Below are 13,047 nucleotides of genomic sequence, written 5' to 3'. Positions count from 1 at the left end.
TCAAAAAATAGGTTAGACTCAAAGTTGACACAAGGATTATCATTCACACACACACACACACCTGCACATCTGTCAGTGGCTCTATGGCCTGATGTCGCTGTTCTGATGGATTAGACTCACGGCGGGAAATTTCTGTCCCAACTCGTTTCCTTTGACCCGTTTAACGCAGTCTTCTCAGAAGCGCACGGATCTCATACAGAACTCACACAGATGTGCTCGATAAGCTCAGCGGACATCAAGAGTAATAGACCTGTAGCACAGCAGTATGCCTACACCAACACACACACTACATCATTGGAAATAATCACAAATTAAATATTTTTCTCCTGAACACCAATAAGTTTAAATGGAACACAAATGGCGAAATTTGCTTAAATGAACAGCACAGTGAAAAAGGAAAACTGGCATGACCTTTCTACTGTTTCTCCTCCACAAAATGTTCTTGGATCCGCCAAAAGTCTGAATCATACATTAACACACATTCACACACTCACACTTTATCACTTTGTTCTGTACAGTAACAAGAAATAAGCAGACACGCACTCATACCTCCCAGCAGACATGAGACGCACACACAGGCGTTTTGACACGTACACACTGAAAAACACTGATTCGTGTGTGTCTAGTCATTTAATAATCGGAAAATATCTGATTATTCATTCATATAGACAAACCCATGACTGCCACACATGCCTCAGGGTACCAGTTTCTGTCCTTAACCCAGAACATTTGACTTTCAGAAGATCTAATGGAGTTTTCCGTTCGTATGAACGGTTCATCTCAAATGTGTGTCACGATTCTTTAAGATATAAAATAGAATGTGAATCGCGATATATTGCCCAGCCCGTCAATAAACGCTGCAATATCTCATGAAAAAACAGGCATTGCAATTTTTTATTTTACTGGGACTTTAAAACTATCTGTTAAAAGCTATCTGATGAAGAAAATATAAAATCTGTTAAGTAATTATTATTCAAGGTGATATCTGCAAATACCGATTCTGAAGATTAATATTTCTTATTGTGGTGTGAATTCATATAATGACTTTTAATATTGAATATCAAACTGGTGGTTCTTTTTATACTTTCATTACACGAAGCAAAAATTCATTGCATTTCCCTGTCCTCTTTTGATTGACAGGATCAATGGCCGTTATTAAACTTTCGGCCGATAGTCGATAGTGTGAAAAACGTTTTTTATCGGCCGATACCGATATACTAGTGCATCTCGAAATGTTTCGATGTTTCTTGTCCACACAGTCAGAGACATTATTGAGATCTTTTCTGAAACTCCTGAGGCACATGTTAAAAACAAAACTTCTGTTCATGAGAAACAATACTAATGTGAATTCATTTGTGATTGTTTTTTCTTTAGGAATTTGTAATCATAAAACACAGTAACCTTGAGCAGAATATCATGCCATGAGTGTTCTGTGAGTCACACACACACACACACACGCACGCACTTCACTCTCTCTCTCGAAGGGAAATGACAGAAGACCAGCGCTGGCCTACAATTACTCTTTCACTTTAATTAAAGGAAAGAGACAGCACCAATTACTGAAAAAGAGAGAGATGGGAAAGTGTGTGTTCGGGGAAAGTGAGCGAAAAAGAGGCCAAGGTGAATGAGAGGCACAAGAGAGAGAAAAGAGGGATTAGGATGAGATGGATGGAGGGATGGAGATGAACAGACAGTGAAGAGAGACGAGCGTTTAACACGGCTGCTGTAGCATGACAACATTGTGTGTGTGTGTTTGTGATGGTTTATTAGTAAAACGCACCTGGACTAAACACACGCTGCCACTAGGAATGTACAAAATTACACACTTTCAAAAGCGACTAGTTGTATGTCGCAGTTAAAGTCAACATCACGTCAGAGCGTGTTTACTTCCTCAATGAGCTCTGACAGTAATGGACTGAAAATGTGTTCGAGGTTGAAAATTGGTTAGGAAAGTGTGGCTTTGATAGCTGCGTCAGGACAATGAATTAAGAGAAGCAACTTCAGTTAAAAAACACAGCAAAGTAAAATCTTATTGGTCGACATTTCTGATCATCTCATCTTCCAATCGCTGAGCCAGTTCTCTCAGGCACGAGAAGTACAACTTTGTCCATTAAAAGGGATAATTCACACAAAAAGGAAATTTGTTTGATTTATTCACCCTTGTGTTATTCCCAACCTGTATGAGTTTCTTTCTTCTACAGAACACAAGAGAAAATATTTTGAAAAAAGTCAATAGCCAAACAAAACTGGACCCCATTGACTTCCATTGCATGTACACAAAACCACCAAGACATTTCTCAATTATACAGAATTACGTGAGGGTGACCACATTTTTCATTCTTAGGTGAACTATCACTTTAAGACCTCATGAAATCTTGGCAAACAAACAAACATTGAAACGTCTACGACTTCGACGGACAAAATTTATACTCCTCTTTATCTCATGATAACACGGCTTTGTCCCTGAAGGAGACCACCATGAGGAACGTTTTCCTTCTGTTACCATGGTGTTGTTAGACAGGAGCACCAGAAAGGAAAGAGGATCGTCCACGCTAAACAAATGAGGAATACTTCTCTCGTCTCAACTTGTTTACATACTTCATTTAATCCGATGCATCTGTGAGCATGGATTTGTTCCCTGGCAGTCGACCTACGAGCAAGAGCACATTACAGAGCGTCTCCATGTCTCCTGTTTGACTTCAGGAGAAAAAAAACAAAGAGACCCATATTGTTTGCTTTTGCACACAAAAAAGGCCTTAAGGCCAGAAACATGTATGCGAATTGCTTGTCCTTCACATTGAAGCGTAAGGTTTCATCGCACATATTTAACTTGCCCTATTGCGTTACCATGGCAGAAAAACAACTTCATTACTCAGTCAGGGAGGCAACCAACTTTCGCGTGTTGTTAAAACAACGATCGGTAATGTTTGCTCTATATCGCCATCTCTGTTTGAAGTGTAAAACTACAGGTTATTTGGCATAGTTAGCTTTATGTGTGTTAAAATCAAATTACGTCAAACTGATATTTCACACTTTATGATAAATATTTATAAAAAACCTTTAGGATTATTTTAATCAAAAAAATCTACAGATTGCATCTTAATATTATTTTTCACATAGCTATAAACAGACAGTTTATCAACATTTAACAAACTTGCATGCCAAGATTTGCATCGAACCATCAACGACGATGAACAGTAAAACTGTTGACTACCATTTGAAACCACATTTTAAGTGTTTTAGACAACATACGCAGGTAAAACAAACAGCCTAGAGAGAACGAGAGAGACAGACAGAATGCGTGAGCAATGATTTCTCACCATGAGCAATAGTCTACACCGAGCGTGCAGTTACCTGTCAACTACTGAATTTCAATCTGTGTGTGTTTTTTTCTTCTGGTAGCGTGGGCACGAATTTAATTTGCTCAGTCATGTCGACTTGGCCCTATGCTCAGAATACTCTAATATGACATTTTAATATTACACATACAAAATATTCTTCATGTGGCCGGGCCCTTTACGTCTTTATAAGCGTGTTCGTGCAAAACAAACACGCACACCACAGCTGTCAGATACGTGGAACATCTGCGAATAAAACGCACAATACACACCACAACTTTCTCGTTTCTATCTTCATTTTTTTTAAACCCAAAGTGCCACAAGTGTTCAGGATAGCAAACTAGTTATACAACTTCAACAATATTTACACTTGAAGAACCTCAAAGACTTTTTATTAGACGACGCAGTAAACAAGCCGACCACACCGTGTGAGATCCCACAATGCAATGCGCCTGACCTTTAATTTGCAGCAAGATGAATGTAGCAGAAGTGATGGCAATCGCCACTCATTTGATCACGCGGCCACACATTAAAGGCATTCTAACGCAAAACCGGGGGCGATGCAAATGCAAAAATGACTGATGCGCGTCGTTTCATGTACTATTTAAAAACAAAACGAGCAGGCGGTACACCATGCAGACCGCACAGAATTCAATAGGCAGTATTTCATTTCAAACATAACCAAGGACAGCCATCGCAACGCGTTGAACTCTGGGGCGCTATTGATGTGCGAGTGACGACCATCAGGAACCATAACAGCTTTTATCATCATTACATCCCCATATGGCCGCTCGCACGCTACATTATAAAACACACAAAAACTGACCCTTAATCATATCCACTCCAACACACACACATTGAATAAGTGTCAACGGAAGGAGGTGGTGTACTGGTTAGATTGGTGTGTGAATAGAGAACCCAGACCGTTCCTGTCCATCACACACACGCTGGCCCGGCATAACCCAAGCAGATATCTAATACATAATACACTCTCTGCATGACTCTCCTCCCTCAATCTTTTGTTTCCCCCACCTCCATTCTTTCTCGATCCCTCTGTTTTTCGCTCAGCTTTCACTCAAGAACACAGCGTGTGAACGGAGCCATGTGCATGTTTTATACAACTTTGTCTCAAAAGCGAAACAGAAGTCACTTGGAAAAACACGAAGACCTTGTGTATTACAACATTGTGTCAAACACCACACGAAGTGTATTAGAATGAGTCTTTCAGACACTTTGTTTTTAGTTTAAAAAAAATGCATGCAAGCACAAGTTGTGTGGCAACCCATGCTTTCATGTTGTTGTCAATGGCCGTCCATCGACATCTCCACACACATCTGACCCATTTAAAGAACTCCCAGACAACCATGTGCAGATCTCTTAGTCACGTCTGACTCATTTCTTGTTTTTCTTATGTATTTTCACTGGTACATTCTGCACATGCTCCTCTGTGAAAGTAGTAACCAATTGTTGGTAATTCAGAAGAAGGGAAAGTCCATCCAAAACAAAAAACTGGAGCGGTGTTTGGCACATGCTATAGTGAAATGGGTGAAGCTTGGAACGGTCGACAGAACCGGGACAGGAAGAAACCGTGTACTAACAGAAGGCCCGTGCTGTGAACTGCAGACAAGACGAATGCCGCCGAACCTGCGGTTACCAACAGGGGGCAAATGGGGGGAATGCAAGAACTTTGGGAGGGACACTAAAAAAATAACCGAGATCTCACACCGAGCACTAATGGGAGAACTGACACAGCTTTCAGATAGGAGAAGGTATTTCAAATAAAAAATGATGGATCTCACAAGATCGGTATGAAGGTTCGTGCACATGCTTTCGCGTGAGCTCTTCTTATCTTATCAGGAGCAAAATCCCTTTGCACGTCAAAAAGAATTGTACGGGTTTATAGACGCATGGGTTTTTGTTGTTGGTTAAGCGTGTGATCTTATCTTTTTTTATTTAAGAAATTACGCAACGACTACTTTGGTTTTGATAAAACAGTGTCAAGAATTTAAGAATCAGCAGTTTAAAATCAGATCACATGTTAAATGTACAAGACAATACAGGTCATTTTTCATTCTGTGAGAACCCGATCAATAAACAGACAATCTTTCTGTCCACAGCCATCCATCATAATTGTGTTTAGTAAAACTGGATTGTGGATTGCAGACCACACATTAGCAAAACTATCGCACAAGGAACAAGCTCCAACAAATCCATGCTAGCTCGGTTCAGGTATAATTTTGCCGCAGCAAACACGCCTGAGCCACCTAATCGACTGACAGTGTAACCAGCTATTCATTTCTAAGATGCATCCCCAGGAGACCAAAACACAGCAGAAAGAAGGGAAATATTTCAGGCTGGCAAAACACCAAACTGGTGGAAAAGTGCATAGTTGGACGTAACGTGATTCGCCCAAGTAGGACGTTTCTGAATCCTGCGGTCCACATACAACATTCCTTAAAAAAATAAGTTCACAAAAACACAGCCTTGACCCTAACCTTATTTCGAAAAAAGCAAAGAGAAAAAACTGTTTTTCAACTCCCTAAACCCAAACGCAAAGCCCAACCCAAAATCTCCGGTTAATAGGAATGTTAAACGCATCCTACTGGGAGGTAAATTGCACTACGCACTTCAACAGATGTCTCTGATGACAAACACGCTTCACTTTTTTTAAACACTATTTCAGCATGTCATACAACAAGCACAACAGAGGTCAACCGAACTCCAAAAATGGTGTTTTTACATATCTGGTAATTGGCTGAATAACGTTGATGCGCCTGTCTTTGCAACTCCCTTAACAAAACACGCCACGGCAAATTCCCACATTACCTCTGTACGCATACATAAACGGCCCACTACATCATCGAGGGTCCCTCGATCATGTGATCGTTTCACATGTCTCTGTGAGGTCAAAGGTCCCCTCTCATGCTAAATAGCGGCTCTCAATCGCCTTTAGAGGCGTGTAGGTGGACGGGGAGGGAACGATGGAGACAGAGAGAGAAAAGATAAAGCGAGAGACTCTTATGTTGTCAGCCCCTCATCCATCAGGGCCGTATTGACACTGATGCACTGGATGAAGAGACGAGAGAGAGAGAATCCAATCCCAACAAGAGCCGGTTGAGCACTGTTATCATCCCATCAATCTGCACAGTGTTTGGATCAGCAGCCGGGCCGCTGCAGACCACACACTCCAACCAAAACACACACGAAAGAATGAAACACCGAAAATTATTCCTGGCACTTCTAGCGAGGTCCTCCGAGTTGGAGGCAAACATACCACGGTAACTCTGGAGAGAGTAAAGGTGCGGGACTGATGATTAGAGATGAGACGCAGAGCTGCAGTTTAAATCTTCAAGCGGCTAATCACAGGATTAACAACCAAAGAGAGAGAGAGAGAATGAAATGAGGGGGAGAGAGAGAGAGAAAGAGGACTGCTTTAAATGCAAATCCCGGTCTTATAAAAATCAGTTCCATTTAATAGGATTTCTGAGGGAGGGATGTGCATTTCTGCAGCAGGAGAGGGGTGCTGGAGACTTCACCGCAGTCGGAAAGAAACGCCAAGCTACAAGAAGTCGAAAAATAATGCAATTCATACAAAAAAAGATACATGTGCAACTGGATTTCAGCATATGTCACCAATAGTTGTGGCTGAGAAATTACTTGGTATTAAATTTATACCTGGTTCTCATTTATCGCACTCATACTATATTTGTATGTATACTACACACAGTAATAACATTTCCTAAAGGCATGTCCCTTTATGTACTGTCCCATAATGAATCTGAATTAACAGTATGTTTCTAATGTAAGAATCAGAAGTAGTACCTCCAATCTAAACATCTTTAAATGTTCATCATTGCGTTAGCAACGCAAAGGTAGCAGGTTCCAATCCCACAGATTAAAATGAATACTTGCAATAATGCCCTGTAAACCACTTTGGATGGAAGCATCTGGCGAATACGTAAATGTTGAATGTAAATCAATGTATGCGTAAGTGAGAGACAGAAACGGAAGAGACACAGATTGGAGATAAGAGGAAAGAGAAATAAGTGAATAAGTGACAGAAGGTGGGATAGCTAAGCTATTTTTTTGCCTCCGGGGCAACAGAAGCAGGAAGACAGAAGAGTTCCTGAGCCCTGACCTCACATGAAAGCCATCGTTACCTCTCCCTGCTTTAGCTGATATTTCCTCACAAAGGGAATTAGAGATCGGTGCGGTGATCCTCACAGATCTGGCATTAGTTTAATCTCGCGCAGGGGTTTGAGATACTATAGAATCAAATCCAATCTCCCCCCTGCCGCTTCTGTTTCTGACTTCACCATCTTAGCCGATACAACCTCCACAACCACAACTCCCCCCGCAACTGTATCATGTGAACTATGTCAAACAGTTGTCATTATTAGTCAAATGGCCATGTACGTATGGGGGTAAAAATTAACCCCCCCCAAAAAAACAGCTCGTACGTACCAATGGTTAACCAATAAGTTTACCACAGATATCCTGGTTACTGTGGTAAAAGCATGATTCATTTGTAGCATCTGTGGTAAAAACTATGGTTAGCCACCACAATTGACTATTTAATTGGAACAAAAAATTATCTTACTACGAAATATTTCAACTAATCGAACTACAGACGTATTAAGAGTCAAAACAACATTTTCGTGATATAAGTTGCCACTTTTACCGCCACAACTCCGTGTGGGACACGGTTTCAGTTAAATAACCAAACCACAACATGGTGAAGAAATGTGTGTGAAAATTACACAGTTTCTGTGAGGCACGTCAAATAATGTCTTTCGTCGCGAAATTTCTGTATTATCGGGCGCAAACAACGAACATAGTTTTCCTCAGTATTTCGCTTCTGGAATTGACCGCTTTATCGTCTTCTCAGAGGATTTCTGACACTCATTAATGGAGTGACTGTTGCTGTCGGAGGAGCATCACCTGCGCGTGTCCGTCACACAGGTCGGTTAAATTGATTTCGAGCGGCGGGGTGCAGGTGTGCGCTCAGTACCATGTAATGCGGAACTAATCCGCCATCGATTAAGCAGCCTGAGGCAGACCGATAGTCTCACAACAAGTATGTAGCAACAACCTCTCTTAAATTCATCCATACTTTCCTCGGCATTTTCTTCTGCCGACGGGAACCTTAAACAGCGAGCAAGGCCATTCATCATTCTATCGATCCGAATGGCCACTTATTGAGCTTACGGGACGAAATATCCCATGACGATACACGACTCAAATTTCTATCGACCTGAGCCGTCCATATATCGGCCATCCCCTTTGTGATTTAACATTCGGTGTTACTTGAGATGCACTTTATTGCGCCTCTGCTTGATCCGCCCAACCGCGCTTTTATAGAGAGAAAATGAATGAATGGTCTAAAGCAATTTTCTCGGGCATTGCAATCATGTTGATTATTAAAAAGCACTTTAAATGGGAAGGCGTGAAAGCAAGCGCGAGGCTGCTGACCTTTACAGATCTTTACATAGTTTCTTCTTTTATGGATGATCGTTGCTTTTCCAATACGCATGCAAATTCATTTAGTGCACGAGTCGAACAAAACTAAAGGCATAATTTCACACGCAATTTTACCTTAATTCTTACAATGCCCCCGGTCACAAAATAATGGGCCGGAGCCAGACCCAGTGTAATAAATTCATTATTGGCTTGGCATACAGAGTACACCCAACGTGAAGTATACTCTATTAAATACATGAAATATTAGCTTGTAAGAACACATGGTCTTAAATGGCCATACAATCTTGCTCCCTCTTCAGGGGCCAAACAGGTAGTTGAGTTTAATAACACGATTGAGTTACCTTCCTCCGCCAGTGTATTGAACAGACACTCCAACAGGATAATCCAAAGTCCGGCCGCATTCCTGGAGAAAAGCTCCATGGTTTCTAGCGATGAGTGTTTACAAAGATGGGGAAACGGTGCAGGGTTCAAGAGTCGTCAGCTGGCACTTGTACCCATCAGGAATGGACGATCGCACGGCAGGAGTCGTCACAGGAGAGAGAACAGCCAACAAGCCATGAGAAAAAATGAACTTTCGACCGAAGAAGAAAAGAGTTTGTCCAATGAAGCGTAAAGGGGAAAAAATCTTGTATTTGCGGTGTAGAAATAAATACTTAATATGTTATCGCGTCCACAACGATAACAGTCTGATTAAAAAGGAAAAAGTTTACGGTTTTGATAATTATTTTAAACTTTCTCCACTATATCGTAAGAAAACACAAGCAAACTATTTGCACGAGTTTTGCCAAAAACATACGAAGCAGCAACATGCCGTTCAGCTCATGCGGACCCCCTTTGTGAGGGGAGTAGGTCGACTTGTCCCAATTATTTTTCCACTCGGGATGTCTCTTTAAATCCTCCAAATAAAACAAGTCACACAGGCCACTTCGTTTCCAGACCGATCGGAGCCGTCTGTCTTAATTCGCCTCCGGTGAGTCCACCGCGTCCTTTGTATCTTTAAAAATGTGAACGTCCTGAAAATAACGCCGATGCGCGAACGTGACTGAACTCAACGAGCGAGCGCGTTCGTCCAATGGCGAAATGCGCAGCTGTTCGTCTGAATATCAACGCAGGGCGCGCGTTTGACGCTATCGAGATGAAACAAATCGGGGGAAATCCTGGAAGTTGGTACGAAGGGTTGCGTTGAGTCTCAGCCGCTCGCAGGAGAATGTGGAGGACTGGAGGATCAGTCAGTCTCCTCCTCCCGCGAGCACCTCCTCCTCCTCAAACACTCCCTTCACTATAGGCCCATTCAGCCTGCTCGTCAAAAGAAGTCAATGTAGGACAGAAACTAGTGCGTTGAAACTAACATGTTCTTCGATTGCTCTTATTTTTTTCAAGACATGCGTTCGTTAGTGCTTAACGTTATGCAATAATTGTTAGGTGTGCTTTAATGCAGTAGACAGATTACTTACGTTTACATGCACTTTTATTACGCCAGTTTTTCGTCCAAAGCACCTGGCAACAAGAGATCAAGTAATATTCAGTCTTTAATTTGTGACATATTGAAGTCATGCTTTCAAAGCATTGTAGCAAAAGTTTTTAATTTTTAGGAAGATGAACCATGGTTTTATTATAATGAAAGTGTTTTTGGGGGATTTATTATTATTACTTGTTAAATAGTTACTGTATTAAAGTAATCAATAAGTGATGTAAGAGGAAAATGAGGGTGAATTTAGGTTATTTGGGCCGCTTTTTGACATTCATCTCAGTCTCAAGAAATGTTCCAATCAACCCAAGTTTACCCTAACTTTTGTTTAATCATAGTAAAAGTGTATTAAACATTTTATAGTCAATTGTTGGATTGTTTTAACTAACATAAAGCATTCTGGGTTGGGTTTGGACTATTTTGAGATTCTGGTTCATTTCCTTAGGGTTGTAGTAATACTGTAGTACTATCACTTTACCATGGTACATTTTTGTGCGACAGCAGTGACTTATCACTGCTTTGATCAGCTTTTTCTGTTGAAACCCCTAAGCAGCCATCTTCAAATCAGAGCACAAGGGCTTCAAATAGGCTGTCAAAACCCCCTTTTTCTTTTACAAGTAAGATGAAACTCACACACAGGGAGCTTTTCACCCCCTTTAATTCCAATGCTAATGCATCTCTGGAGCCCCCTTCATCGCACCTATGTGGATTGCCATGTTATTTGGCACAAGGGTTGCACATTGACTCCGATTCTTGTCATGCTAATTCGAGCACTTGTCTTCTTACTGTAAACCATTAGCTGGAGCAGGAAGGACATGAAGGAGATGTGCCAGAGCTGAAAAGCTTGAAGGCAGAGGGTGTGAGGGCCGTCGAGAGATGAGCCACTGGATAGGGAAGCGAAATCACGCCATGACATGTTTTTGTCTTATGTTTTACATGTCTTTCAATGCGCATGAGGGTGATAAATGTGAGGTTTGTAATGTCTGAGGTTTCCTTGGGAGATAATCATATACGTGTAGGGTATAACACTGACAATTTTGGAATAATGCATCAATACAGTACATCTATAGATGAATAACATTTGAAATACATTTTTATCTGGCTGTTAAGTAAACATAATTGAAAGTAACCAAAAATATCAAAATGATGGGTTTAAATGTGGGAGCCTTTTTGGGACCTCTGATAGTTAGAATAGCATACCATAGGACAAAAATATGGTACCCATTTTGGATAGGGTACAGTGGTGGAATTCTTAGTTTGCAGTGTACTTGGAGAACTTACCGACACCAGTACCTTGGAATACCAAATTAACACCATGACACATACATTTTAGTACGATGGTACACTCTTAAAAAATAATTGGGTCAAAAAGGGAGCAACCCAACCATTGGGTTATAAACTAACCTGGGTTGTTTCAATCCAAAATGCTTGGTTATTTTAACGCATTGTTGGGTCAAATACCGTATAACCATATTCTGGGTTAATTTAACCCATTTTTGACCCAACGAGGGGTTCAAATAAGCCAACATTTTTTAGAGTTTATACTTAAACATAGGGTCATTTTTTTCCATTTAATATCCTCACTGCAATGTGACACATAAGAATGACAACTATTCGAGTTCCCATTAAAAATGGTTTTGAATCTATAAAAAGGCCAGAAAACATTTCCAACCAAACACAAGAGCATGGGATAAAAACAAAGCCCATGTCTGAGCCTGTCCCCCATTAAAACCTGTGCTTTTCGGTGAGTAAATTGGTCCAAAGAGTATCTACGTACCGAGCTTTGAATCGGACCTAATCCCAGACATGTCCAAACACACACGCACGCCGCTTTAGAAGTAAACTTCAAAATGTTCCCTATTTATTTTCTTGATACACATTCTTGGTCTTAGTGTGAGCGACTCGCGTGAGCATGTCGTTCCAAATAATATTTTTATGTCTTTGTAATCTCACATCAAAAGGTTTTAATGCTGAACCTCTGAAATTACTTTTTAACCCCTTCATTCCAACCAGCTGACATGTTTTTATGACCTCAATAATTTCAAAATCAGTTCCATCCGAAAGTAAACAAAGAGACATACATTACATTCTAAAAGTAAAATAACTAATAAATATCCAGTCTGTGCTCTGCTGTTGTGAAATCTCTCTCTCTCTCTCTCTCTCTCTCTCTCTCTCTCTCTATAGTGACTGTAAGGTGTGTGTTGCCCCAAAAAGTGTGAAGAGTGTGATAATGACAAACGCGTCTGAGGAGAAAGCCGGTGTGAAGACCCACAGAGACAGCGAATGGATGAGTTCAGCTACAGTGTGACTGACACCAGGGACAAGATGAATAACAAACATCTGATATAGTTTCCTACAGTCAGTAAGTGAAACACATATTCTTCTTCGTTCCAGTGAACAGTGAACTTTGTGTAACTTTATATTTTATGAATTAATTCAAATTAACCCGATGATGAGGATGATGACCTCCCCCCATTCTCACAGCTACTCAAAGTGACCAGTTAAACCAGTTAGAATTGATCACACCCTAAGCTTTTAATTCTGCCAGCAGCTACTGTTTCATCTGGGATGTGCTGTAGCTACTCGGATGTCAGAAATGCATTTTTGCTCTCTTACTGTCGTTTCACTGTAGTTTTGAGTTGACTTAAAAATTCCAGTGTCTTTTTGTCATCGAAAACCACCCGTGTACACAGGAAGAAAGCATACATGTCACGATTAACCTGTTTTATGTGATATTTAAGGGCGGTAAATGTGAAATGG

General features: G+C 40.8%; 1 protein-coding gene across 2 annotated transcripts in view; it reads right to left on the bottom strand.

The window, feature by feature from the left end:
* Positions 1 to 10,036, bottom strand: part of ephb4a (eph receptor B4a) — a 28,340-nt gene extending 18,304 nt beyond the window's left edge. For both annotated transcript variants that reach the window (XM_056745310.1, XM_056745311.1), the window contains exon 1: positions 9,161 to 10,036. In XM_056745310.1, the coding sequence (XP_056601288.1) occupies positions 9,161 to 9,239 (79 nt within the window). In that variant the 5' untranslated portion in view covers positions 9,240 to 10,036. The remainder of the gene's footprint in view (positions 1 to 9,160) is intronic.
* Between the last annotated feature and the right edge of the window lie 3,011 nt (positions 10,037 to 13,047).

This window comes from Triplophysa dalaica, chromosome 4 (assembly GCF_015846415.1).
Source record: "Triplophysa dalaica isolate WHDGS20190420 chromosome 4, ASM1584641v1, whole genome shotgun sequence".
NCBI classification, from domain to species: Eukaryota; Metazoa; Chordata; class Actinopteri; order Cypriniformes; family Nemacheilidae; genus Triplophysa; species Triplophysa dalaica.
Note: the sequence above shows the minus strand (reverse complement) of the source record. Positions and strands in the feature narration are given on the sequence as shown.